The 27,744-nt window shown below is 53.6% G+C and overlaps 2 protein-coding genes across 5 annotated transcripts; both read left to right on the plus strand.

Moving 5' to 3' along the window:
* Positions 1-1,479: 1,479 nt before the first annotated feature.
* BABAM1 (BRISC and BRCA1 A complex member 1) lies at positions 1,480-9,707 on the plus strand. 2 transcript variants are annotated; one of them, XM_081934811.1, is made up of 10 exons: positions 1,480-1,599; positions 1,853-2,028; positions 2,331-2,682; positions 4,207-4,265; positions 4,682-4,802; positions 5,560-5,638; positions 6,544-6,568; positions 6,911-7,040; positions 8,507-8,593; positions 9,155-9,707. In XM_081934811.1, the coding sequence occupies exons 3-10, from the start codon at positions 2,398-2,400 to the stop codon at positions 9,368-9,370; spliced, it is 1,002 nt and encodes a 333-aa protein (XP_081790937.1). In that variant the 5' UTR covers positions 1,480-1,599; positions 1,853-2,028; positions 2,331-2,397; the 3' UTR covers positions 9,371-9,707. The 2 variants fall into 2 exon arrangements, with proteins under 2 accessions (XP_081790937.1, XP_081790936.1); XM_081934810.1 differs by having other exon boundaries at positions 1,853-2,022.
* Positions 9,708-12,835: 3,128 nt separating this feature from the next.
* Positions 12,836-27,320, plus strand: ANKLE1 (ankyrin repeat and LEM domain containing 1). Of its 3 annotated transcripts, none has more exons than XM_081937971.1 (10): positions 12,836-13,182; positions 15,791-15,946; positions 16,919-17,024; positions 18,461-18,551; positions 19,613-20,605; positions 20,924-22,066; positions 24,513-24,675; positions 24,791-24,962; positions 25,380-25,509; positions 25,993-27,320. In XM_081937971.1, exons 1-10 carry the CDS (start codon positions 13,118-13,120, stop codon positions 26,151-26,153), a joined length of 3,180 nt encoding a protein of 1,059 aa, XP_081794097.1. In that variant the 5' UTR covers positions 12,836-13,117; the 3' UTR covers positions 26,154-27,320. The 3 variants fall into 3 exon arrangements, with proteins under 3 accessions (XP_081794097.1, XP_081794099.1, XP_081794098.1); XM_081937973.1 differs by having other exon boundaries at positions 21,662-22,066; positions 25,993-27,318; XM_081937972.1 differs by having other exon boundaries at positions 12,874-13,182; positions 19,613-22,066.
* The last annotated feature ends 424 nt before the right edge of the window (positions 27,321-27,744 follow it).

Raw genomic sequence — 27,744 nt, forward strand, 5'->3', positions numbered from 1 at the left:
GAGGGTCTCACGCATGAACAATGCCTTTTGCTTCGTGGCACATCTTAGGGCAGCCTTTCTCAACCTAGCTCTCATTGCCAGGCTTTCTATTAGTCTGCTATGCCTTTTTCTATGGTGGGAAAATGGGAGGGGGGGTTGTATGGCGTTAGATGCTACGTAGCCATAACAACATTCTTTCTAGAAAGCCAAGGTCATCATCCTTCGTCTTTGCACCTCTGCACCTGACCAGAACTGGAAGTGTCAGTGTGGCAGTGGAGGATTGGACCATGGGATGGGCTGGTGGGTGTGGGGGCAAGATCATGAACTTTCAGCTGGGTGGGGAAAACCTGGAAGCTGTCAGATTCAGGTTTTCCCAGATGTGCAAACATGGCTCTCTTCATAAATTGGAACTCTGAGGAATACTTTGCCTCGGACTCTGATTTACTTTTGGGTGCTATTTGGGTCCCTGAGACTTGCTGCTGAAGCTGTGCAGCTGAGGGAATGACTGGGGGATTCTGGGAATGGCTGAAACTTCAACTTTCTTTTGGGTGGGGAAAACCTGGAAGCCTTCAGATTTGGGTAAATGTCAGGGTTCCAAGTAAGACCCCCAACGAAAGAAGACTCCGAGGCTTGAAGTTCGTCAAAGTTCCATTTTATTAGAGATGTCATATTGGCACATCTGGGAAAACCCAAATCTGAAAGCTTCCCGGTTTCCCCCACCCAAATGAAAGTCCAGGTCCCTGCCCAGCACCCACATGTCCATCACATGGTCCAATCAGGCAACATCAAAAACAGGAGATGCCTCCCAGTCACCCCATCACAGCTGCAGGGCCAGCTGACCTTGACCTTCTGAGAAAGGATGTTATTATGGCTACATCTCACCCACACTCTGTATAATCCCCCCTCCCATTTTCCCACAGTAGAAAATGTGCCAGGCCTGAAGTCCAAAAGGTCAGAGATGGCTTCCAGGTCTGACAGGCTGGGGGATTCTGGGATTCTGGGAGTAGAAGTCAGCACAGCTTCAAGCCACCAAAGTTGAGAAACATTGCAATTACTTGAAATCCCTGCAGCAAGTTTAAAGTAGGTGGAATTGTAACAGGATGGAGCTCCCAAGCAGTGCCTCTGCTTTATTGCGTTATCCATTGCAGCTCCTAGGGTTGGGTTAATTGAATGCAACAAAAGGAAAGAGGAATATTTAGAGAAAGAAAGGGGAGGGAGAGTGGGAAGGAAGGAAGGAAAAAGAAAGAAAAGGAAGAAGAAGAAAAAGGAAAGAGAAGAAAAAGAAAGAAAAGGAAGAAGAAGAAAAAGGAAAGAAGAAAAAGGAAAGAAAAAGGAAGTAGAAAAAAGGGTGAAAGGAAAATGAAAAGGAAGGAGAGAAGGAAGGAAGAAAAGGAAAGAAAAAGGATACAAGGAAAAAGAAAGAAAAGGAATAGAATGGAAAATAGAATAGGGAAAATATAGTGTAGAATAGAGCTGGGAGAAGATCTCCAAGGAAAGAGACCTTCCAGCCGCCGCTCGCCCAGAAACTACAAGTCCCGGCGGCCCTTGCGAGGGCGGCTGTTTTCCCTTCCCCCCCCCCGCCTTCCGCCCCTCCTGTATCTCCGGGTGTTGCAGATCCAGGTGTGGGAGGCTGTGAAGGGGCGGCGGGGGCTCCCTGCCTTTGCAACCGGGCGCCCGCGTGCGCGGCGTTCGCGGGGGGGGGGGGAAGAAAGGGTGCTGGCCGGGGCGGGGGCGGCTGTCGGGGTAGGGTGGGGTGCAGGAGGTCCTTCCAAGGAGTGAGGGGCGCTGCTGCGAGGGGCGTCCCCATGGGAGGGCGGCGTCCCCTTGCAAAGAGGGGAGGGGGCTTGTACTGAACCCGGGTTCTCCTTTGCAGAAGGTTCGCCGGACCCGTCTCGCTTCGCCAGGAGGGGGGTCTTTCCAGAAACCCCCAAAGGAGGAGACGTTGCAGGAGCCCCCCCCCCCCCCGAAGGTTGTCATCGCCCCTTCCTCTAGAATCGCAGATTAAATTATAGGGGAGGAGTTGAATTAAAAGGCAATTGAAAGGTAAAGGTAAATGGAAGATAAAAATTGATTTAAAATGATGTAACTGTTAAATATGATGACACAAAACTTGTACCCAGATGACACACTGTAAGATTAATGATGTAAAAGTGGTTATGGAAAAATAAAAAAAACCTTTTCATAAGAAGAAGGAAAGAAACAGTGTAGGGTCTTTTGCTTGTGGGGGTGGGGGGGTGGGGGGGTTGGACTAGATGACCTACAAGGTCCCTTCCAACTCCGTTCATCTGTATGGGATTGTGCCTGTTCACAGTCTCTGGAGTTTGATCTGTCTGCTTGCCTCTTCCCCAAAGGCAGGAGGCCCAGACTCCCACCACTCCCCCGGCAATCCTGGACTCCCCCCCGGACTGTGGGACTTGGATGGACACCTCGGAGACCAACAGCACGACGGAGGAGGAAGAGGAGAAAATGGCGGCCGAGCAGCGGCCCAGGACCCGCTCCAACCCGGAGGGGGCCGAGGACCGCACCCTCAGCATGCAGGCCAGCGTAGGGAGCCGAAGCGAAGGGGAGGGGGAGGCGGCCAGCACCACCACCGTCCCCCCCAGTGCTGCCGCCCAGGCCCCCAACGGCAAGGCCTGGCTGGCCCCAACCCCTCCCTCCGAGTTCCAGGTCCGGACGCCGCGGGTGAACTGCCCAGAGAAAGTGGTGAGTGGAGACCCCAGACCCCCCCTCCCCCCACTTCTCTCCTCCCTCCCGTTTTTCCCCTTCTCTGCACCTGCCTCCCCTTCACCAGGTCTCTGATTGGCAGGAGATTCCTCCATTGGGAGGAGGGGCTTTGCAAAAGGTGCTTCCCTCCTTCGGACCATTAAAGCAGCTGCCTCCTCTCAGCATGGCAGCACACTTCCCCTCTGTGTGGGGGTTTGTGTGTGGGTTTGTGTGTGCAGGCACATGCACTGCAATTGCTGGCACTGTCGAGAGACGTCCAGGTCTTTGAAATCAAGAGCTTGTCCCAAGGATGTGGCTGCTTTAAAGGGCCCCAGGGAAAGAGACCCTTCAGCAAATGCTTCTTCTGTGCGGGGTCCTCGCTGCTTTCTGAGCCGGGTTGCTTCCTTGCAGACCCTTCCTCACCAAGCTAAGTGATGAATGAATGCTCCCTATATTCCTGACGGTTAAAATGCCTAGTGGTCAGAGCATTGTTTCCCAGCCTTGGCAGCCTGAAAGGGATGAGGGGGGGGGTGGACTTCAGCCTCCCAGAATCCCCCAGCCACGCATCTTATGAGGTTGCCGGAGGTGAGAAACGCGGCTTGAAAGGAAGGTTGATGAGACTAGAAGACCTCCAAGGCCCCTTCCAGCTCCATTCTGATTGGTTGATTGGAGAGCCGCAAAAGAGCGATGGAGACCGAAGCATAAACGCCCTGGAAGAATTAAGGGGCAAAGAGAGCAAGGAAAGGCAGGGGGGAGCGGGTGGGTCTTGAGTGAAGTTAAATATAATGGAGGTGGGCGAACGGGGGGGGGGGGTAACTGGGTCCCCCAGCAGAGGGGGGGGGGAATTGGAACAAGGTGGGGGGGCTTGAAACAAGCAGGGGTGAAGCTAAAAGGAGGCTTGGGATGGGAGCGATGGCTGTTGGGTTCTCTCTTTCGGTCCTTTGCATCCTATTACACACACACACACACACCCATGAAAAATAGGCAGGTAGTCCTCAACTTATGACCCTAGGTTGGACCAGAACTTGCTTTGCTGAGCATAAGGGTTGTTAAGTGAGACATGGCCAATTTTACAAACTTCCTTGCCTCCATCTTTAAGCAAACGGTCGCTGTTGTTCCTGGTCCTTAAGCGAATCTGGCTTTGGCTTTCTTTGTCAGAAGCCAGCTGGGAAGCTCACAGAGGGGGATCCCATGATCCCCGGGATCCTGTAAATATCCTTCCAGTTGCCAAGCGCCTGAATGTTATCCCTGGGCGATGCGCTAACGGTCAAAAGTTATAAGTCGTTTGTAACTTCAAATAAGTTGGGGATTATCTACAATGAGATGGAAAGACAGGTAGGAATCCACCCGTTTCCTCTGGCACACCGCATGCCATTTAGCCCCACCTGAATAAAAGGAAAGAGGAGAAAAAGAAGGAAAAGGGAGGAAAAAAAGAACATTTAAAAGACCCGAATAAATCGACAGGAGAGGGAGAGGCAGGAACGGCACCCATCTTCCATTTCCTTCCTTCCTTCTCTCTCCCAGATCATCTGCTTGGATCTCTCGGAGGAAATGTCCCACCCGAGGCTGGAGTCCTTCAACGGGTGAGTGGGGATCCCTCCCTTGGCCAGAGGGATCTTTTTTTGGGGGGGGGGCTTCCCGGGGCCCAGCAGATCCTCCTTGGGGGAGACGGAGTGCCGGTGATGGAGGAGAAACCAGGATTGCCTTTTGGTTCTCACTGTGGCAGTCCCGCCTTCAGGCCGAAGGGGGCGTCTCAGCCTCTTCCTGGGGATGCTGCAAAGGCCTGCAGTCAAGATTCTAGTCCTCTTGGCTGAGCGGAAAGGAATTTGGGGCTCTCCTCGTGAGGTGGGCCTTGTCTCCTCTGGAACCGGCTGCTTTCTTAGGTCTCTGGAGGGGGAAGAAGCCCGGGGCATCCCTGCAGGGCCTCGACCTGTGTTTCCCCCGCGGTGCCTCACGGGGCCTCCTCTTCCTCTCCTCCTCCTCCTCCTCCCCCTGGCAGGATGAAGACCAACGCGCTCAACATCTGCCAGAAGATGATTGAGATGTTTGTCCGCACCAAGCACAAGATTGACAAGAGCCACGAGTTTGCGCTGGTGGTGGTGAACAATGACGTCACTTGGGTGGGTGTGCTTGAGGGGGGGGTCTCCCTCCCTTCCCCCCCATACACACACACACACACACTGTCAGGGTGCCAACTAATAGACCCACAGCAGATAAAACTCCGAGGCAGGTCGATTCCTCAAGAGAATAGCTTTATGGGATATATTGTGTTGGCACAGATCTGGTGAAAACGATTCCCGCGATTTTCTCCCAACTGAAAGAAAACGTTCTGTCACTTTTGCAAAGCAATCAGTCCCCTGGTCCAATTGCAGCTCTTGCCTGGTTGCCTGGGGACATCACTGCGCCTTCCTCTGCCCAGGTGTTAAAACGCCCTTGGTTCCCAAGGGAAAGTGCTTTGTTTTGACTACAAAATCCCAGCTATCTCCAATCCCCCCCCCCCCCCTCCCTGCCCCTCAGCTCCAGGGTAGCAACACCGAAGCTCCAAGGGGGCTTTGGTCAGGAGTTACGACACAACTCCTCGGGGATATGACGACCCAACGGGCCCTCCCCCAACCGTCACGTGATGGCATTTTATTGGCATTCTGTTTTCAGGCAAGAAGCAGGCATGACAAACTCTGGATTCATTAAACTACGTGACGGTGGTTATTCATTTAACAACCACTGTAAAACAGGTCACAAAGTGGAGTGCAGTCATGGGGTGACTTCCTTAGCGGCCGACGTGACGTGTGAGCGTAATTCCAGGCTCCTTCACTATAGTGAGGTGAAGGATGCCTGCGATCCTCCCCCACCCCCCCCTCTTCCTCTTCCTCTCCACAGCTTTCCGGCTTCACCTCTGAGCCGCGGGAAGTCTGCAGCTGCTTGTACGACCTGAAAACCACCCTCTGCAAGTCCTTCAGTATCCTTTCCAAAGCGGGGGGGGGGGGGGGCATCCACTGGCAGCAGGAGAAGGGGGGCTTTAACCTCTGCTAGTAGGGATGAAGGGAAATGTCCTGATCCCATTTGGAGGAAGAGACGAGGAGAAAAGCCGGGTGGGCTCTGGGTCCAATCCGCCTGGCCTGGGGCTCCCACGTCCTGCCTGGCAGGGGGTCCCTTGTGGGCAGAACTCGGATCTGGCCCAGCAGGAGCCTGGGAAGTTCTTTGCAGCTGGAAAATGAACTTAAAGCCAGTTCTCTGAAGGGCAAAGCTTGAATCGGAGTAGAGCCAGAAGGGACTTTGGAGGTCTTCTAGTCCAGCCCCCTGCAAGGGTGGAGAAAGGAGGGGCTCCAGACAGTCCCCCCCCTTCCCTTGCTGGGATTGTAGAGTTAGTGCCTCGATTTCCAACCCTTCTTTTAGTGACCATTTGAACTTACAATGGCACTGAAAAATGCCCTTTTTCCACACTTACGACCGTTGCTGCATCCCATAGTCAAAGTTCAGATGCTTTGCAACCGATTTGCACTTACGACCCTTACAGTGTCTCAGGCGGGGGTGGGGGGGTGTCATGCAATCCTCTTTTTGTGACCTCCAGACAAGCAAGAGCTGCTACTAACTCAACACCGGGCAGGAAAGGTCGTATAAATGGGGCTAAACTCTCCCTTAACTGCCTGGCTTAGCAACGGAAGCTATAGTCGTAGGTCGAGGACTGTCCGCTGGGGGTGGTCCTAGCGGGGGATCCTGGCACTGGGGAGGCGTGGGGAGAAGGTCTCTATAGTCAGGGTCTCCCACCTTGGCTGGCTGGGGAATTCTGGGAGTTCCACAAGCCTTAAGGTTGGAGACCCCTTGCTCTAAATCCAGGCATTGACCTCAACTTTTGCTGATCAGATCTGGAAGGCCTTTTCAACCTGATGTGAGTCTCTCACCTTCGTTCCCCTGGGCTTGGTTGTCCCTTCCGGGGCCCTGGGCAGCAGCCCTGGGGGGGTGGTGTTTCCAAATGGGGGGGGGTGTGTGTGTCCATAGCAGCCCTCCCCTTGGAGCTCCAGCCCTGCACGAGACCCCAAATACCTGCCTTTCTAAGACTCCCAGGCAGGAGGAGGAAACGCTGGGAGCCGCCCCTCAGAATCCAGGCGCCTTCGCCTCAGGCTGGTCCTCACGGCTGTCCTCGTCCCGTGGCCATGCCGGCCGGGAGGGTTGGGGCGCTGGGTCTTCCCGGTTGCGCCCACCCCGCCTCCTCCCCTCCTCCTCTCGGCAGACAGCAGAAGACGGAGCTCCCGGTGGTGGAGAACATCCAGACCATCCCGCCTCCCTACGTGGTCAGGACCATCTTGGTCTACAGCCGCCCCGCTTGCCAGCCGCCCGTGGTGGTGACCGACCAGATGAAGGTGCCCGCTTTCTTGATCTCACAAGGGTGCCTCCTCCTGGAGGGAGGGGACACACGCACGGTTTTTGGTGGTGCCCCGAGTCTCGTGCAGAACAGGCCTCGGATGCCAGCAAACCCAGGGTGCCTTAGAGCAGTGGTTTCTCAGCCTTGGCAACGTGAAGATGTCCGGAAACCCTGCCGTAGGGGGTGGGGGTGGGGTGGGGGGACTCTTGACCTCTGCAGCCCTGGCTGGGTGGCTGAAGGCGCTTTCCCAGCTCTCTTGCAAACCAGGGACTGCCTTGTCTTGGAAGGGCAGGAGGATGCAGCCATTCTGCCAGGGAAGACTTGCCAGCCGGCCCCCTCTCTGATATGGGGTCACGGTAGCTGTCTTCCTGTATCGGAGGGGCGGCCCCAAAGAAGGGGGCGGGTCAAGCCACTCTCCAAAGCCCCCAGAGGGAGCAGGAGAAGAAGCAACGGGCGGAAACTAACCAAGGAGGAGAAATTTCCCAACAGGGAGGACAGTTAGTCAGTGGAATAAATTGACTCCAGAAGTTGGGAAGGGGCTTTTTCACGGGACTTTTTGGTTTTTCCTTGAAGAGGTTTCGCTTTTCATCCAAGGAGCTTCTTCAGCTCTGACTGGATGGTGGGGAATGGAAGGATTGATATTCCTTGCAGACAAAGCTGGTCCTTTGCATCCTTTGAGAGGGTCCTTGAGGCCACTTGGAGGTTTATCCCAGGTGTCCTCGGGGTCCCCTGAGTGGGGCAAATGGGGGCAGGGCCTTCTTGGGACGGCTGAAGGGACCGTGTGGTAGACTGGAGGTAGATGATGTCATATCCCCCCCCACTCTGTTGAGGGGTCCAAGAGGCCTCAACGACCCTCTCAAAGGATGCAAATGACCAGCTGTCTGCAAGGAGGACAAATCCTTCCCTTCCCCACCATCCACTCAGAGCAAAAGAAGCTTCTTGAATGAGAAGTGAACTGTCTTCAAAAGAAAAAAAAAACCCAGAAAGTCCCGTTACCTTCTGGAAAAAAAGCACCTTTGGGGCAGCCGTGACCTGGAGGACGAAGAATCTCCTTGGATGTCCTGGAGACTTTTAAGGGGAGACCGGACAGCCCCTTATCTGGAATAGGAGAGGGACTCCTGCTTGAGCAGGGGGCTGGACTAGAAGACCTCCAAGATCCCTTCCAGCTCTCTTACTCTGATCCGAAGGGCCCTGGCGTTGAGTCTGGGAGCAGCTGCCTCCCGAGGAAATGGGGGCTGCTGTGAGAGGCCCCCTGCTGTGCCCATTGTTTGCAGCCCTTTTCCCAGGGAAGGGCAGCCTCTCAGGGGACAACCAGCAAAGACCGTTCCATGGAATTGGGAAAGCCAAGTGCGAAGGGACCTAAAGGGGAAAGGAAAGGAAAAACCCCACTGGGGGCGGTGGAGGGGAGGAAGGGGGGAGGCCCGAGGGTCTCTCCCCCTCCTGATTGCCTCTCCTGCCCCACAGAAAATGCTCCAGTGCCCTTATTTCTTCTTTGACGTGCTCTACATCCACAACGGCATTGAGGACAAGGAGGAGGAGGTCACCTGGAAGGTAAATCCATACCTGGGGTCTCTGACTTTAGACCAGGGATCCCCAACCTTGGCCGTTTTAAGACTGGCGGACTTCAACTCCCAGCATTCCCCAGGCAGCATCCCCCTCCCCCCATGAGCTATGAGAGGTAATTATATTGAAAGGTTGATCCACTTTCTTTAAAGGGGGGAATGCAGACCTTTGCCCTTTCGGGTTTTATTCCTCCCTTCTTCTGCTTTCCTTCTTTCTTTCATCTTTCTTTTCTTTTTCTTTCATTGGTTCATTCTCCTTCCTTTCATTTTCTTTCTCTTTCCTTTATTTATTCACCTTCCTTTTCCTTCCTTCCCTCTCCTTTTTTTCTTTCTCCCTCCTTATTTATTTCCCTTCCTTCCCTTTCTCTCCCTCCCACCCTTCCTTCCCCACAAGTGTTAAGGTGGCCAAGGTTAGAGGTGCCCACTGTAAAGCAAGGAAGGGGACCTTTTGAGCAATGGGATCCAAGCTTCCAGCCCTGGAGGTCAGCCAAGGAGCCCTTCCTGACTCCCGCCTGGTCTCCTCATGGGCACGTATTCCCCCCCCTCCCAGGAGACCTTTGCCACCTTCAGCAACCTGGATGCCAAGGGCACCAACTACAAGTACGAGGTCTCCTTGAGTGGCCCAGCCGTGGAGCTGCACAACTGCATGGCCAAACTGCTGGCCCACCCCCTGCAGCGGCCCTTCCAGACCCACGCCTCCTACAGCATGCTGGAGGAGGAGGAGGAGGAGGAGGAAGAGGCGCCCGAGATGGAGGCCGTGGTCTGACCCTCCCCGTCGGCTGGGAGGAAGCAGGGAGACCACCTGTAACCCTCAGCCGGTGAGGGGGCTGCGAGGAAGGCCCCTGCGAGACCCCCTCTGGGGAATTTCCACGGGTGCTTGGGACCCCCTGCCCCCCAAGAGGACGAAAGAAGACCCCCTGTGGGGCGCTGGAGGGGGCTGCTTCCCGGGGGAATGAAAAGCCCGGGGGGGGGGGGGGTTCAGGGTGGGTTGATTAAAAAATGTGATCTACTTTCCTGCAAGTCAGATCTCTCTCCCTGGAAGGGAAAGATTCCGAATCTTCCACAGCTGGACTCCAGTAAAGTTTGGAAAAAATATTCTGGCTTTTGATCTTTGGCTTTTCCAGCTGTGCATCTGGCTTCACCCGGGCACCCCCAACTCCCTTGCAGCAGCTCCCTAACTTAGGGACATTTGTTTGACTGCCATTGCTCCCCCCACAGTCCCAGGAGTGCAGTTTGCATGCTTGGAAACTTTCTTGCCTTTACAACTGGTTGCAGCACCCTGTGGTCACCTGGTGGAGACTTGCGGCTTTCTTTGCTCGCTTCTAGAAGCAAGCAAAAAAGGCCATAAGTCTATATATATCATACCGCAGTCATAAGTGCAAACGTGTGTGTGTGTGTGTGTGTGTGTGTGTGTGTGTATACACTAGCTGATGAGAGCTAAATAGCTTGAAATAGATCTATACTAGTCTCCCTTTATTTATTTATCAGCACAAACACAACACAAATATAAAAAGGCAACATTAAAAATGAAAATATGGTTTTCTGCCTGCATGGTCCCTCCCATATTTGGGCATACCAGGGGTTGTAACACAAATACACACACACACACACACACACACACACACACATATATACTTACGACTGCAGTGTTTGCTTAATGACCAGGGTAATTCACTTAATGAGTTACCACCATTTTCAGGAAATCAGATTGACTTAGAAGTGCAGCTACTTAAGACAGAGATTCTGGTCCCACATGGCCGTGAAGTCAAGGGCTGACTATGCAGCCTTTGAGCTCCCACTTCCTTTTTGCCCCTTTCGTCGTCTGCCCAGGACAAGCAGAGAGCTGAGTTTTCATAGCAGGCTCAGGAACATTATGACTTTGTCGTCCCTGCTTGCCTTCCTGCCCCATGTTGACTCCAGGGAAATCCATTAACCAGTGGAACGCCTTGCCTCCTGAATCTGTGGGTGCCCCATCAGTGGAGGCTCTTAAGAAGAGGCTGGAGAACCGTTTGAAATGGTATTATAGTCAGTGTCTTCTGCTTCAGACCTCCAAGGTTCCTTCTAGCCTGTTAAATAATGGAGGATGGCAACAGAATAGAATCACAATAGAGAATAGGCTAGACTAGACTAGAATAGAGGGACACGGTGGCTCAGTGGCTAAGATGCTGAGCTTGTCAATCAGGAAGGTCGGCAGTTCGGCCGTTCGAATCCCTAGCGCCACGTAATGGAGTGAGCTCCCGTGACTCGTCCCAGCTTCTGCCAACCTAGCAGTTCGAAAGCAGGTAAAAAATGCAAGTAGAAAAAGAGGAACCACCTTTGGTGGGAAGGGAACGGCGTTCCGTGCTCCTTCGGCGTTGAGTCATGCCAGCCACATGACCATGGAGACATCTTCAGACAACGCTGGCTCTTTGGCTTTGAAACTGAGATGAGCACCGCCCCCTAGAGTCAGGAACGACTAGCACACATATGTGAGGGGAACCTTTACCTTAGACTAAAATAACTTTATTGTCACATTGAATGAACATTAATTGGCATACATTAAAATTTTTGTTGCATACAGCTCTTCTTAAAGGGTCACCCCCCCCCCCCTATTTCACATGAAATAAACATGACAAGATAAATAAATGCATGCATACAAAATTATTTATATACCAACATGTATTACATGACAGAGAGAAACAAGGTTACAGGAAGCAGAACAGTGTTATACATATAAACCGAATGGGAAACTCACAGCTGGAATGTTCATTTCTTTTGAATTTCTAAGAGCCCCCAACTCTCAGGGACTTAAGGCAGATGCTCCCCCAGACAAGGCATAAATTCCCCAGGCTGCGCGAATGGAATGTGCTTTGCTAGGGAGGGCTGCCTGAGCCTCCTGCAAACGGCCGTCTGCGCATGCTCACGAGTCCCCTTGCCTTCCCTTGCCAGCTGGTGCTGTCGGGCGGCTTCTTCCCTCGATGGGGGGAGAGTCCTGAGGGTGGAAGGTGCACTTCAAGGCAGCCGAGTCGGCCCCTGCAAGGAAGGCCCCTCACCCACAGGAGGGGAAGAAACTCTTCGGCTGCCCGGCTCTGCTGGCCTCCTGGAAAAGGATGGGAGTTACGTCCTCTCAGGCTGTGCCTAATGGCCCACTACAGTCCGTCTTTGTCTTGCAACTCTTCACTTAGCGACCATTTGAAATGACAGTGGCATTGAAAAAAGACTTACGACTATTTTCCTCACGCATGACCGTTGCCGCGACCCTGTGGTCACATGATCGAAATTCGGACACGGTGACGGGTTCATACTTACGACGGTCCCAGCACCCCAGGGGTCACGCAATTCCCTTTTGTGACATTCTGACAAGCCAAGTCAGTGGGGAAGCCAGACTCACTTAACAACCACGTGACTCACCTAATGGCAGTGACTCAGTTAACAACCGTGGCAAGGAAGGTGGCAAACTGAGCTGTTTCAGTAAGAGGAGTCTTGGGTCCAATTCTGGCTGTAAATCAAGGACGGTTTCTAACAAAGTCATTTCTTAAAACCTTCATCTATAAGGTCCTGTTTCTCACCTTGGTGACTTGAGGATGGGCAGCCTTCAACTCCTAAAATTCCCCAGCCGGCATAGATTCTGGGAGCCGAAGTCCACCCATCCTCAAGGGGCCGAGAACGAGGAACCGGTTTTGGCTGCCTTTGCAAATTGCAGTTTATATTGGGATTCCTGGATTGCAATATTAGAGGCTGCAATGAGGGTGAAGCAACTGAACAGTTTGGAAAACAGGGAACTAAAGTTTGCAGCTTGAAAAACAAGAATTGCTGGTCCCAATAAGAGTGAATGCAAAAATATGTAAAAGCAAACGGGACACATTTAAGTGTGTTTCTGATTCATTTTCCAGGAAATCCAGTGTAATATTAGATTATTATTTAAACTGCTGGGTTTAATGCGACTGGAGCTTCTGAAACTTCTTACCTATTAAGGAACCTGAATTCTTTTATTAGGGGTCACTAAATCGGCCAGTTATTTTTTTATCACATTTTTAGAAAAACAGAGATGAAATTGGGTATCAGATCACGTGAGTGAGCCAATCCTGTCTGAACCCATTCAAGAAATAGGACGGGGTGGTAAAAGAGGCGGGAGAGTTGGGATTCTAGCCAATCACCGTAAGCATGCGCCCTTCCGATTGGACAGGCTAGCAGCCCATCAGGGCGGTGACGTATTACCGCGGCCTTCCAATGAAAAACTCCGAGGGAAGCTTCAAACGACGGGAACAATATGGCGGCGCCGTGTTGACTTCTATGGCCACTGACCACCGACCGAGATGGGTTCCCTACGCCGGGCCGGGACGCCCTGACGCGATCGGCCTCGTCCGCCTCACGACCTACTCAGCAGACCGATCTCCCCCCCCCCGCTCCGCCGCCTCCGGGAGGCGGTGCAAGACGCCGCTCAGCTCCCTGGGGAAGAAGTGCGCATGCGTGCCCGCGACTGCCCGGCACAGGTGTTCCCCTCCCTTCCCCGCGGCCGCCCCCTTGTGGCGCCATGGAGCACAGCGCTTCGCAGCTGGCGGCGCGGCTCTGCCGGGCTCTGCGAGGGCAGGACGACGCGTAAGTGGCCCGTGGATGCGGCTCGCGTGGCTTCTGCGGCTTTTGCAATGGGAAGAGCGGGTCTCCGAACAGCAGGAGTGGGCCGGCGGCCCCTCGCCTCGCCCCGAAACTCGCTTTGCCCAGGATTCCCCGGTGCAAGGGCGCTTCCGCCACCTGCCAGGTGTTGCGTTTACCTGCAGGAAGGAGCCTTGGCCAGCCGGCCTCCCTGCTGTGCAAAAGCACGCTTGCGGGGTGCAAGGCGGGTTGATCGCTGGGACAATCGATCAATCAATCAATCAGAATAGAGGTGGGAGGGACCTTGGAAGTCTTCTAGGCCAGAGGTCTTCAAAGTTGGCCACTTTAAGACTTGTGGACTTCACAACTCCCGGGATTCTCCAGCCAACTTTGATAGACCTCCTGGTCCAAGCAGGAGAGCCTCTCCCACTTCAGACAAATGGCTCTCCAGCCTCTTCTAGAAAACCTCCAGTGTTGGAGCACCCACAGCCTCTGGTGGCCAGCTGTTCCACTGGTTAATTGTCCTCCCTGTTAGGAAGTTTCTCCTTTCCTTGATTAGTTTCCACCCATTGTTTCCTGTCCTGCCTTCAGGTGCTTTGGAGAATAATACAATACAATAGCAGAGTTGGAAGGGACCTTGGAGGTCTTCTAGTCCAACCCCCTGCCTAGGCAGGAAACCCTATACCGTTTCAGACAAATAGCTATCCAACATCTTCTTAAAGACTTCCAGTGTTGGGGCATTCACAACTTCTGGAGGCAACTTCTGTTCCACTGATTAATTGTTCTAACTGTCAGGAAGTTTCTCCTCAGTTCTAAGTTGCTTCTCTCCTTGATTAGTTTCCACCCATTGCTTCTTGTTCTGCCCTCAGGTGCCTTGGAGAATAGCTTGACTCCCTCTTCTTTGTGGCAACCTCTGAGATATTGGAATAATGCTATCATGTCTCCCCTAGTAAGTTGACCCCCCTCTTCTTTGGGGCAGCCCCTCAGATACTGGGAGGCTGCAATCCTGTGGTCCCCCCCCCCTGGTCCTTCTTTTCTCCAGGCTGGCCAAGCCCAACTCCTGCCACCGTCCTTCCCGTGTTTTAGCCTCCAGGCCTTTGATCCTCCTCCTTGCCCTCCTCTCAGCATCTTTTGGGGAGGACCTAAACTGGGTGCCATATTCCAGGGGTGACCTTGCTGGAGGCTTTACGCAGCAGCACAAACACTGCGCATGAGTTTGATTCTATGCCTCCGTAGAGCAACAGCACCGCATTGGCTTTTTCGGCTGCTGCCGCCCACGGCTACCTCCTCTTTCAGACTCCAAGGTCCCTCCCACCGGTCTCTTTTTTTCTGTGTGTGCCAGGTTTCGCCTAATCCCGTGATGCCGAACCCATGGCACGCGTGTCCAAAATGGCACATGGAGCCATGTTGCCTGGCACGCGTGGCATCGCCTATTCCTCTTCTGGGTTGAACGATCAGCTGGCCATCGGGCATAGTCATACATGCCAGCCAGCTGATCATCGCACACGCATGCACCACAGTAACCGGGAGTGTAGGGGGGCGGTGTGCAGGCATGTGCTGGAAACCGGAAGTTTATTTCCTGGCGTGCAAACACTCCCCCCCTCCCCGTTTACAACTCCTCCTCCAGGTTGCAGGCCTGACGTGTGTGTGCGCGCACCCTCGCTGCCATCACTGGCCTAATGTGTCCCTTTGGTTTCCCCTGCCCAGGGCTTAGGGTTGGGGGGAGGTCCGGTTAGGAGCAGGGGTGTCAAACTTGCATTGTCACGTGGCCAGTGGTGGGAGCCACAGTTTTCTACGACTGGCTCTGTGGGCGTGGCTCTGTGGGCGTGGCTTGGTGGGCGGAGGAGGGGAAGGACCCTGCAAAATCCCCATTCCCTCCCCATCAGCTGGGACTCGGGAGGCAGAGAGTAGGTGGGGGCGGGGCCAGCCGGAGGTGGTATTTGCCAGTTTTCCCAACTACTCAAAATTTCCACTCCTGATTCTCCAGAACCTGCTGGATTTCACCTCTGCACACGGCAGGACTCCCCCCCCCCCTTTGCTTAACTGGGCAGGGGTGGGTGGGGGGGCAGCATCCGGCCCGTGGGCCGTGAGTTTGACACACTAGGGCTGGAGGGTCAGGCTAAGTAGGATGGGCTAAATTTGGAAGGGGTGGGGGGTGTTCAGGGGAAAACGGCATCAGGTAGCAGCCCCCCTCCCTCCTTCTCTCCCTCCCTCCTTCCCCCCCCCTGAAAAGAGAGCTTTCTTCTTGCATGGGGGAGGGTAAAGTAATCAGAACTGTAATCCTGCAGCTCTCCTTCCTTGCTGGAATTGCAAGGGACCTTAGAGGTCATGTAGTCGATCCCTCTGCAATATGGCAGCTGTGGCAACGTTCCAACTTACGGACTTCCGTTCCCAGAATTCCTGAGCCAGCTGCTAAAGGGGCAGCCGGTTCCCCCCCCCCCAGCCTTTCTGACTGAGGGGGCCTTTGAGAGCTGCATGCCAGGAAGTTTCATTTTAGTGCCGTGTACATTTAAAGTGAGCCTAAAGTAATTCTTAGGGGAGGGGAGGGTGGCCCTGTGCTCCCCTCACCTGCCGGGACCCTCCCTCCTTCAAGCCCCCCTCCCTCTTCCTCCAGGATGGTGGCAGCCGTGCTCCGGGAGGGAGCTGACCCCAACCTGGTCCTGCCCGAGGAGGGCGTGGCCCCCATGCACTTGGCTGCCGGCCTGGAGCAGGAGGATGGGATACGTGGCCTCCGCTTCCTCCTCCAGCACGGGGGAGACCCCAACGTCAGGTAGGCACAGGGACCCCCTTCCCTCCCGGCGAACACATGGGTGGGGGGCAGAGTGACGGTGGGGAGAGCAAACCCCCCCCCCGGCCTGAGAGGGATTTGAGTTGAGCAAAGGCAGGATGGGTCTGGGGGCTTCTGGCAGCTGAACCCACCAGCAGAAAGGAAGAAAGGAAAGGAATAGAAATAGAAGGGGGGAAAGGCAGGGAGGGAGGGAGGGAAGAGGGGAAGAGAGGAGGAAGGAAGGCAGAGGAAGGGAGGGAGGGGTGAAGGGGAAGAGAAGAAGGAAGAGGAAAAAAGGAGGGAGGGAGGAAAGAAAGCAGAGGGGGAAGAGGAAGGGGGGAAGGAAAGAGGAAGGGAGCAAGGAAAAGAGGAAGGAAGGGGAAAAGGGAGGGAGGGAGGGAGGAAGGAAATAAATCAGGGTGAGGGAGGAAGAAAGGCAGAAGGAGGGATGGAGAGGAAAGAAGAAAGGAGGGGGAAAGGGAGGGAGAGAGGAAGAAAGGAAAAAAACAGGGGGGAGAGGAAGGGGGAGGGAAAGTGGAAGGGAGGGAGGAGGAAAAGAGGAAGGAAGGAGGGGGAAAGGGAGGGAGAGAGGAAGCAAGGAAAGGAAGCGGGGGAGGGAGGAGTTAAGGCAGAAGGAGGGATGGGGAGAAGGAAGGAGGGGGAAAGGGAGGGAGAGAGGAAGGAAGGAAGGAAGGAAAGGAAGCAGGGGGAGGGAGGAATTAAGGCAGAAGGAGGGGTGGAGAGGGGAAAGAAGGAAGGAGGGGGGAAAGAGGGAGGGAGGCCCTGCTCCTTTCCCAGGAGAAGCGTTGGGCTCCAAAACCTTGGAAGACAGAAGAGAGGAGGGGAAGGGAGGGAAAAGAGGGAAGGGAAGAAAGGAAGAAAGAAAGGAAGAAAGAAAGAAAGGGGGAAGGGGATGGAAGAGGGAGGGGAAGGGGGAAAGGAGGAAGGTTGTGCCCATGTCCTCTCTTGTCCCAGATCTGGGGAAGGCCTCACCCCCCTCCACGTGGCTGCCTCCTGGGGATGCTCCACCTGCTTGAGGCTCCTGCTGATCGAGGGGGGCGACCCCCACCTCCAAGACCAGGTGGGCCCAAAGGCTTCTCTCCTCAGGGAGGGGGAGGGGGGTGGGGGGCTTCCTCGGCCTCCGTTTAGGACTCCTCTGGGGGGAGATTGTGGACTCCGCTGCCCCACAAGCCCTGCGACCCACAACGGGGTTAAGGGTCTGAGGTCGCCCACTGGCCACTGGCTTTCCCTCTCTTGGCTTGGTCTCTGCCCCACAGGGGATGGTGGGGGGAAAATCCCTCCCCCCCAAAGCATTTAAATCGTTTCTGTTTTTGTCTGGTTCTTCTCCCTCAGGTGGGGGGGGGGGGAAATCTCTTCTTTCCACTTTAAGATCTGGATCAAGTTTTATTTTTTATTTTTTAGGTTTTGTGATTTAAGCCTCCCGCCTGTGTCGTATTTTATGCTGCAAATCCTCTTTGGAATTGAAAAAAATTAAACATAAACCACAATCCCCCACTCCATTCCTTTAAATCAGGGGTGTCCAAACTTGGGAACTTTAAGACTTGTGGACTTCAACTCCCAGAATTCCCCAGCCAGCCATGCTTAAAAGTTCCCACGTTGGGACTGTCACGATGTTAAAAAGTTTGCTAGGCATGAACTGACATTCAAGAGTTAAACTAAGAAAGCTTTATTGCGCAGGTCATAAAAGTTCTTATCTGAAAGTGATTTATTGCGCATGCGTCACACATTCCAGAATTCCTTTCTTCTTTGTTCGGCTGCCAACTTGGCAGACGGAGCTTTTTATTATCAAAATGTAACCATTAGTTATTTCTGTTTCATTTACTTTTATTATTTTCGTATTAAAGTTTGTTTATTAATTAGAATATACTTGTTAAAGACTTATTTCTTTTCTTAATATCTCAAAAGATATGCGGAAGGGAATCAGCCTCGGTCCATTGATCTCAGATTTCTCCAGGGCGTTTTTTTCCCCTGACAGGGACTATGCTGGCTGGGGAATTCCGGGAGTTGAAATCCACAAGTCTTAAAGTTCCCAAGTTTGGACACCTCTGCTTTAAATGGAGCGAAAGGGCATTGCAGACCCAGATGGTTGGGCTGGGGGGGGGGGGTGACTCTGTAAACCGCTTAGGGCGGGCTGTGAAGCGGTAGATAAGTCTTGCCGTTTCCACCCAGCGTCCATCTGAAATTCTGAGCGTAAATCCCTTCCCTAGAACTCGGTCCCCAGTTCCTGCTTTCTGCCCCACAGCAGACAGATTGAACAGGAGACCCATTTCTCCTGAGGAGGGGGCTTTGGGGGCTCCTCTGCCCTACAGAGAGTCCCTTCCAGGGCTGACCTTGGCACCAGGGGGTCTTGGGCTGCCATGCTGGTGGACCTGACCCCTTCCCTAGATTTTACCCAGATCTGGGGAGTTTGGGGGTGGGCTGGAAGGAAGCCCCCGGCAGGGAGGTCTCAGGCAGCAGCCCCCCACTGGCTGATTCTGTCTTCCCTTTGTACCTCAGGATGGGAACACGGCCTTCGACCTGGCTGTGGAACATGGGAACGAAACCTGTGTCAACATCCTGCAGGACGGAGAGTGGAACAGCGGCTTCCGTAAGTGTCTGCCCATCGTCGTATCTATGAAGACTGTCAGTCATCCATTCTACCTGAAACTTATAATAAAGAGAATGTATACTTAATCAGTCATGTATTAACCGCAGCTAGAATTGTATTTGCACAACATTGGGAAAGTGTAGAGATCCCTATGGATGAGAAGCGGATAAGGAAAATATGAGAATGTGCAGAAATGAAGAGATTAACATTAGCAATTAAGGAGAAAGAGCAGACGGAATATTATATGATTTGGGAAAGTATTTTACCAATGGTTGGAGAGAGAAAAAGGACTTTGGAAATGAAGGAAGCTAAAAACTAAGTAGATGATGCACTTAGATAGGGATATAAATAAGATGAAAACTGTCAGTATGTGCATGAGGAGAATAATGTTTAATGTTAATATGATGTTGCTAGAAGATATTAAGAAGAAAAATGGAGAGTTTTAGAATGTTTAAATGCTCAACATCCTCTAATACTAAACTTAGGGAAATAATGCGAAAGATTATGAGGCAAATGAGGAACGATGTTGCAAGAGATGTTTGCACCCAGACGGCACACGGCATAAGGAAAGATGGGATGTTTATCTCTGTAACTAACAAATAATAAAACTCGTCAAAAGAGAAAAGACTGTCAGTCATCCAAAGGTGTTGTCCCAAAGGCGTTTTTTTCAAGAGGCACCTGGACTTTCTTAGTTTTTTCTTGAAGAGGTTTCGCTCTTCATCCAAGGAGCTTCCTCCGTTCTGAGGGAATGGTGGAGGATGGAGGGATTTATATTCCTTGCAGTCACCATTTGCACTATTCAGGTGACCCTGAGGGCACAGGTAAACCCCCAAGTGGCCTCTGGGACTCTCAGAGAGAGAGCTGACGACCAGAGGAATATAAATCCTCCCACCCTCCACTGTTTGGCCAGAACTGAAGAAGCTTCTTGGAGGAGAAGCAAAACGTCTTCAAGGGAAAACAAAGAAAGTCCCGTTGCCTCTTGAAAAAACACTTTTGGGATTGCCACACATAATCTTAACAAAAGGCTTCAAATATCCCCCCCCCCCCAATCTTTTATGCAGCTCAGCGGAGAGCGGAGAGCTTCCTGTCCACCATAATGGAAGATGCTGGGCAAACTGGGCCGGGCGACTCTCTCCCTTATCCATCTGATAGACTGCTACTGTCCTCCCTGAAGGAGGCTCGTCTGCACGGGGACCTTCCACTTGGGACCTTCCCTCAGCCTGGGGAAGCTGCTCCAAACGGTGGCCCCGGGACTTGCACCCAGGACCGGTCGGCCTCCTCCTTCCTCACCGAGGGCTCCTGGCGGGGCGACACAATTTTGGAACTGTCAGACTTCAGCGTCCGGCTGGCGGTCTCCCCCAAGGCCTTCCTGCCCCCCAGGAAGCTAGCCTCGAGTCGTGCCGACGTACTGACCCGCTGGGGTGGTGAGGTGGGGCGGGCTCTGCCGGACGCTGGCGTGAAGCAGTCTTGGGACTTCGGGGCTTCTGCAGAGGGAAGGTACAGCTCAGCCCCGGGCCCAGACACGGCTCTGGGGGGTCCCTTCCCTTTCGTGGGCTCCGAGGCTCTCTCGTTCGGATCGGACACCGCGTATGCCGCAGAATCCCCACCAAAGGCCCTGCCCTCTGCCAGCCTCCGGTCTGCCCCAGAAGCAGCCCGACTCCGTCCCCCACCGGATGCCAACGCCTGTGGGCTTCCTCAGGGGAGTGGCTCCCTGGATCCCGGCCTCTCGGTGAGGCTCCCAGGCCAGGAGGGGCTGGACGTCACCTGCCTTGGTCACCTGGCTGAGTCCACAGCCGTGTCGGACTTGGGAACGATGGTTGAGCCGGCCTCTGTCCTGGAGGTCAGCGGGACTCTGGACGGATGCTCAGCGAGAGGAAGGTCTCCGGGCAGGTGCTCCGCGGCCAGCATGGAGCTCTACCTTTCATGCACGAGTGAATGTTACTCCAGTGCTGTGGAAGGCCCAGGATACGGCTGCTTTCATGAGTGGGAAGAGGGGAAGGCTGCCCCTAGTGGCCTCGCGGGCGGCTGCAACACCAGCAAGGGAGTTTCATGTGGTGAGCCTCCCGCCTGCAGGGGGAAGGGTCTCTCTGGCCAGAGGACTTCCCCCACCAGAGGGGCTGCCCGGATCTTTCCCGGGAGTCACGATTTGTCTCTGCCACACAGTAAGAAGAGGTGGGAGGCTCCACAGCGGAGGGAAATGACAGAAACCCCAGAGAAAGGGGCTCCTTGGGAAGGGTCTGCACTGGCAACCGAGGGGCCCGCTGAGACTCGGGGGCTGCCTGTGGAACGCCAGGGGCCGCCTCCCTCCGGAGCAAGGGAAGGGAGGGCAGAGGGCATGGGAGGGCAGCTGCCAAGATCGGTGCTCTCGGCAGGAGGGGGGCAACTGAGCTCGTCCACTCAAGACACCGTCCCCGTCCATTGGCCGTCGGAAGAGAGGAATCGTTTCGGTCCACAAGGGCCCAGCAGCACTGTGGGCAACACAGAGGTGGCCCCGTGGCCCTCTGCCAGCATTGGAGAAGAGCCCCCCAGCACTCTGGATGCCCAGCTGCGGGCGATGATGCTGGCCACCAGGGTCGCCCACTCCCCACTCCTCCCCTCGAATCGAAAATGCTGCTCTGCGGCCCCCTGGCCCCAAAGCCCCCCCATGGGGACCCTCCCTCAGCAGAGCCTCAGCGCTTCCTCTCTCTTTGAGGAGCCCCTGGAGATGCCGAGGCGCCCCAGAAGAGTCAGGAGGGGTCCCAGACCGGCTTCGCCCCGAGGGGCTGTCGCGCTGAGTCGCTCGCCTCCCCCGGCCAGAGAGGCAGAGGAGGCGGGGGAGGGGAGGGCCCCCTCGGCAGTTCCCAGCTGCGGGAAGCCGTCCTCGTACCCGGGACCCAGCTCTTGGGGCGGCTCCCTTGCCAGTCCAAGGGGGGAGGTGGGCCGAGGCGAAGGCCCCTGCGGGAGGGCAGAGTCGGGGGCGGGGGGGGCCTCTGCGGGAGACGCTGCTCAGGGCTACCCCGAGGTTGGGCCCCTGGGTGTCCAGGGCTCTCCGGCCAAGCGAGGGGAGAAGGCCTCCGGGGTCCGTTTCAGCCGGCTGTCTGGGAAGGGCCCCTCTGCCACTTGCCCCCCAGGGAGGCTGAGCCCCATTCGCCAGGAGGTGCCGCTGTCGCCGGGGGGCCGCCCTGCGAACCTGAGCGCCATGGAGGCCGTGGAGCACCTTTATGTGGACGAGGAAGAGGGCCAGACCCTCATCGAGCGGCACCTGCCCACCACGGACGACTCCGGGCCCAGCAGTTCCGAAGACACCCTCCTCCACGACTGGCAGGCCGGTCAGGAAGGGCAGCGGGGCAGGCAGGTTAGCAGGGAAGGCAGCCCCTTGAACCCGGAGAACCTGACCGACCAAGCTCTGGCACGCAAGCTGCGGGAGTTGGGGGCTGACCCGGGGCCGGTGACTCCCCTCACCCGGAGGCTGTACGTGCGGCTCTTGGAGAGGCTGAGCAGGGACCCCGAGACCCCCGCCCGGAGGGGCTCTGCAGGTGGGTGCCTTTGGGGGAAGGAGACCCTCCTGGGAGGATGAGGAGGGAGGGGGGAAGGAGGGAGCTTGGAATGTAAATTGCGGTGGGGAAAGATGAGCTCACGGAGGGAAGGGGAGGGGTTTGGGCCGGGGTCCCGGGTGCAAGAGGTGAGGTCGTGGCATTAAGGGAGCAGGAGGGGGGGTTCCAGATTGGCCCTCTTCTTGGAGGAGCTCAAGAGAAGTCCTGAACAAGATATGGGTGGGGGGATTTGACCCGCCAGAGCGCCCCCCCCTCCCGGAGGACCCAGCTCCTTCTTGGAGTCCTGGACTGACTCCCCTCTTTTTTATATATATATAAAAGGTTTTTCCCCCAAAACAAACACAACATCCTCCTTTGCATACTGTAGAAAGTGTATCAGTTGGTTACAAAAAGGCTTTCGTGCATCTCTTCCACAGTCAACAAACATAATTCATATTAACTCAAGTATTTTAACTCAGATATTTATACATGTTACTGTCATCATACCTCCATTTTCATTTGACTATAATTGTTTAAATGTCCTTCATCATAAAATATACCAAGATTTAATACTTAACCACATACTGGCATTTCATTTACTATTTCTAAAATCCTCCAATGACACTGAATCCTTATGTCCTATTCTAGCATCCATAATATTTAATAACAAAGTTTTCTAATCCTTCTTTCCAAATCACTGTTTACAATTTACATCCAGTTTCCTTATGTTGTACCCATACATATATATACGTTATTATCATTATCCCTCCTGACTATATCCTGCATATCATTTTCCCCCTAATAATCAAGACTTAACTGAATCTAACAATCCTTTTTTTATTAACCTTCATATCTAATCCAAAAGGGTTTCTAATCTTCCTTTCATGGGTACCATTCAATATTCATATCCCATTATTTGTTATCATGACACTACACATTGTATACATTATTATCATTATCAATTATTTATTAACTATATTGTCACTAAATTTCACTAAGTTTAGCTAGTTTTAAATTATACTCTTCCATCTATCAACCTGTATCTTTCCAGTAGCAAAACAGTCTCATATCTTCTGGCATTTGTGGTGTCGGTCCTCTAATCATCTCCTTAATCAACTTTGTATGGACTCCTCTTAGCAACTCTTTGCTTATAAAATCTCTCATGTAATTTTGATGCCCTTCTTCTGTTTCTTTAATCAGTTTATCTTTGATTGTCGGTAGTGTTATCAAAGCTATTGCTAATAAAATTTCTCTCTTTAAATCCATAAATTCTTTTGTTTTTTCTTCTATATCTTGCCATCTGGGGTAGATTTCCCTCCATTTAATTCCTCTTTCAGTATTCCACTCTTTCCATTTTCAGAAACAAACCAATCAACATAAATATCAGCAATTTTAATTTCTTTATATTCATTTTCCTCTTTGATTTTTTGGATTTTAACCGCCACTTTTTCCATTTGATTAGAATCTTCAACTTCTTCATCTTCTGTTAGATGCACTAAGTCTTCCAACTTCTCTATCCTCTCACGTGTATTTGATAATTCCTGTATTTCTGAGAATATCTTTTGCAGACTTAAAACTTCTTTCTGCTGTTGAAATTGTGCCATTATCTCCAGCTAACAAACACTGCTGCTCTAGCTTAGAAGGTTTTAACAAAGATTAAGCATTGATTCACAATAACATTTCATTTTCACCTTTCTCTGGTTAAAAATATACTCCAAAGGGACAGCTGTATGCTTTTCTTCTTATCACTCTCTACAAACAAGCAGTGAGACCTTGAAGTGCCAAGCCAGGATAATCAGTGAAAAAGATAAATAAAAGCGTTTCATTTCCAATACACAAACCTCCAGCCTCCGAGTAGCAGTGTTATTGTTGCAATGTTGCAATTTTCTTTCTTTCTTTTTGTATCTTTTTTGTATTTCAAGTTTAAAAAAAGTCCAATTCTTAAATGAGTTAGAAAAACACCCAAAGTAATGAAAGAGGAGAATTTTAGTCCATAGGTTATAAAGAATAATAAAAGAAAAAAAAATAGAAGGAACTTAATCCATTCGTGTTAAAAGGCTTGCATAAATTCCATTCATGAAGATAGCATTTAAAAAAAAGATAACCCACTGTCCAAAACCATTCCAAATTTAATTTGCCGCTTATTTCTTCTGTTCTCCAATTTAAATTTATTTTAAGGGTTTTTTATAGGCAATAACTTTTAAAACAGTAAAAATTCCTCACCAGCTGATGGGAGGAGCCGAAGTCGCAACGACACGATGTGTGATCTCAATGCTCTGAGATCGCAGTCAATACTTTTGCCACTGGGTGGTCCAAACGGACCTAAACCGTCCCGCAGACACAGTGAACAGGAAGCATACGTCTTGCTGATCTCAGGGACATCACAAAGTCCCTGATTGATCCAAGGAAAGTTTTTCAAACCGGTGACTTAACCCCCTCTTGTGCTCAGCCTACAGCCAGGAGCTGGCCTCTGCCCTGCACACCTACCGGATCCCCCCCTCCAAAGCCGATGAGATGGCTCTGGCCGCAGAGTTTGACCAGCCGGACAAGAGCAGGAGGTGGCGGGAGGGGCTGCTGAAGTCCAGCTTCAACTACCTGCTGCTGGACCCCAGGTAGGAGACCCTCGGAGGCAGGAGGGGGCTGGGGGGGAAACATGGCTGCCTGGGCTGGGGCTGCAAGGAGACCCCCGCTGTGGCTGATGGTCTCATGGCTCTTGCTCTTCCGCAGGGTGACCCAGAACCTGCCTGCCCGCTGCCAGCTGCTCAACCCGGCCGAGGCCTTCCGGACGTTCGTCCGTGCCATCTTCTACGTGGGCAAGGGGACACGTGGCCGGCCCTACTGCCACCTCTACGAAGCCTTGAACCACTACCGGGAGGGCCAGGGGAAGCCGGCAACGAAGGTGGGTGGGTGGGTGGGCTTAACAGCTCTGGGACCTTCTGAGGAGGGTTTTCATCAGCCTCCTCCTCCTCCTCCTCCACTAAGTGTGGAGCTTCCAAATTCAGGGGGAGTCTAGCTTTGATCCCTGGAGATTGCTCTTTGGCTGCTTGGTGTGGCAGAAACCTTTGACTGCCCGACCTTCGGCTTGGAAGCAGCTCTCCTGCCCCCTCCCCAAGTGGGGGTTAGATTGCAAACCCCAGAATTCCTACGTCCCCCCCCCCAGAACTCATGGGAATGGGAGGCTGCAATTTGGGGAAGGGGTGGTGGCCGCCGGGGCCCATGCGCCTCCCCATAGCAGCCTGGATTTGTCCCCAAAGAGGTGGTCTGTCCATCTTAGCGGCCCCTCCCCTTTCACCCGGGGTGCCCCTCTGCCCTGCAGGTCTCCTCCAAAGTCCAGCACATCCTGGAGATCTGGGCCGGGGGCCAGGGGGTCGTCTCCATGCACTGCTTCCAGAACGTGGTTCCTGTGGAGGCTTACACCCGCGAGGCCTGCATGGTGGACGCCATCGGTAAGGGCTCGGGAAGGGGGGGGGGCACAGGTTCCTTTCCTCCTCGCCCACCCAGGCGGGGTATGTCTGAACCCCATGGACTTCAGTTCCCAGAATCCCTCAGCCGGGCACGCAACCCTGGCCCCTTCACGACTGGTGGACTTCAACTCCCAGATCCTGGGAGTTGAAGTCCCCCTCCCATTGTCGAGGTGCTCAGTTTGGAGACCCCTGTTCTCATCCCAGCCCCCGCCCAAGGCAGGAGTGACTTTCATCCATTTTCTTTATACATCTGCCCCCCTCCCCTCCAGCCCTTCCCAGCCCTGCCCCCCCATTCCTGAGACCCTCACCGGGGAGGGGGGGGCTTTGCCCAAAGACCCTCCTGCCGCAATCGTTGGCCTTTGGGACAGCCCCCCCCCGTGTAGGGAGGGTGGGCATTGGAGGCTCCTTGAGGGTGGAGATGTGATTGCTAAGCCCTTTCTCTCTCTCCTGCCTCCCCCTCCCCAGGCCTGAAGATGCTGACCAATCAGAAGAAGGGGAACTACTACGGCCTGGTGGCCGGCTGGCCGATGAAACGCCGGAGGGACCTGGGGGTCTTTCTCCTCCACCGAGCTCTCCGGATCTTCCTGGGGGAGGGGGAGCGGCAGCTGCGGCCTGCTGATATCTGAAGTGGCCCTTGAGCGGAGGGGCCCCGGAGGGCCTCTTCCCCCCAAGCAGAATCTCTGGGCTTGGAGCTCTTCGGGGGGGGGGGCTCACACAATCCCTCCTTCGCACAATCCAGAATCCCGGATTCCGGAATCGCTCATTCCCAGCTCCTGCGCTGGACGCTGAGCGGAGTTAGGAGGCTGCACCCGTGTTCGGAAGTGACTTTGTGTTCCCTGCAGGAGCCCTGCTGTTTGCTGGGAGCTGGCACGCCCGGTGGGCGGGGGTCCCAGTGGCATCCAGTCACATGGTGCGAGAGGGTCTCCTTCTGCAGAGTTGCAGGGCGAAGCAGTGCTGGGACTTAAGAACTCCAAGGTCCTTCCCAAGCAAGGAGGGAGCAGCCCTGGGCTCACCCTCCATCCCTGGGGGACCCTGGGGAGGGGTCTTCCTGCACCCTAAGAAACGCCAGTCACCTCTTCTGGGCACGAAGGTGGGCCTCAGACCCTTTTTTATGGGTGGCAGTGGGGACTTAGTTTAAACTTCGGGGACTTTTTCTATGTTTTTAAAGATTTTTCCATTTGCCCTTTATCTGGGATTGGGGGCATTAAACGAGATTATTTTGGGATGTGATGAGTGGACCTGGATTCCTTGGGTCCTTCTTGAAATGGGGAGGGGCTGCAATTGAGGAGGGGAAAGGAGAGGAGTAGCAGCATCTCTTTACGGGCGGTCCTCGACATACGATCAATTGCTTAGTGACTGTTACGGGTTCTGACGACACCCCCCCCCCCAAACGTACTTAGGACTGGGATTCAAAGTTCTGACGAAGGGCCACCCCCCCCCCCTCTTCCTGTAACCACATTTTGGGCACTTGGGCAAGTGGCTTTAATTTATCCACCCTCTCAGGCTAAATATTTACTTATTTATGACATTTATTTGCCACCTGTCTTGTTTCTAAGCGATTCTGGGCGCTCCACTGTGGACAATGGACTCGCTTAATGACTATAATTTTCACTTTACAGCTGCCACAGTTGCTTTACAAAAAATGTTGTAAAATTGGGTCGGTCATGTGGGTGCCTTGACTTACGACTGTCCTGAGAGACGACAAACCCCAGGGTCTGTTACGGTCATAATCTGAGGACTAGCAAAGTCTCTTCTTTAAAGACCTCCGGTGAGGAATCTCTCACCACTTCTGGTGGCCAGCTGTTCCACTGGTTAATTGTCCTCCTCCCTGTTAGGAAGTTTCTCCTTCATCCCAGGTTGCTTCTCCCCTTGGTTAGTTTCCTTCTGTTGCTTCTTGTGCTTCCTTCAGGGGCTTTGGAGAACAGGCTGACCCCCCCCCTTCTTTGGGGCAGCCCCTCAAATCTTGCAACCCTGCTCTCGTGTCTCCCCTGGTCCTTCTTTTCTCTAGCCAGACCCAAACCCTGCAACTGTTCTGCGCCCGTTTAGTTCAGGGGTGTCTTGGGAACTTTTTAAGACTTGTGGACTTCAACTCCCAGAATTCCCCAGCCAGGCTTCCTGGGATGGGAGGGGGGGGAGATGGCTCCAATAGAGCTCCATTCCCTTCTTTTCCCTCCTTCCTCCTTCCCTCCCTAATCTCCTTCCTCCCTCCTTCCCTTC

The sequence above is a fragment of the Natrix helvetica genome (genome assembly GCF_964273705.1).
Source record: "Natrix helvetica genome assembly, chromosome: 1".
Classification (NCBI taxonomy): domain Eukaryota; kingdom Metazoa; phylum Chordata; class Lepidosauria; order Squamata; family Natricidae; genus Natrix; species Natrix helvetica.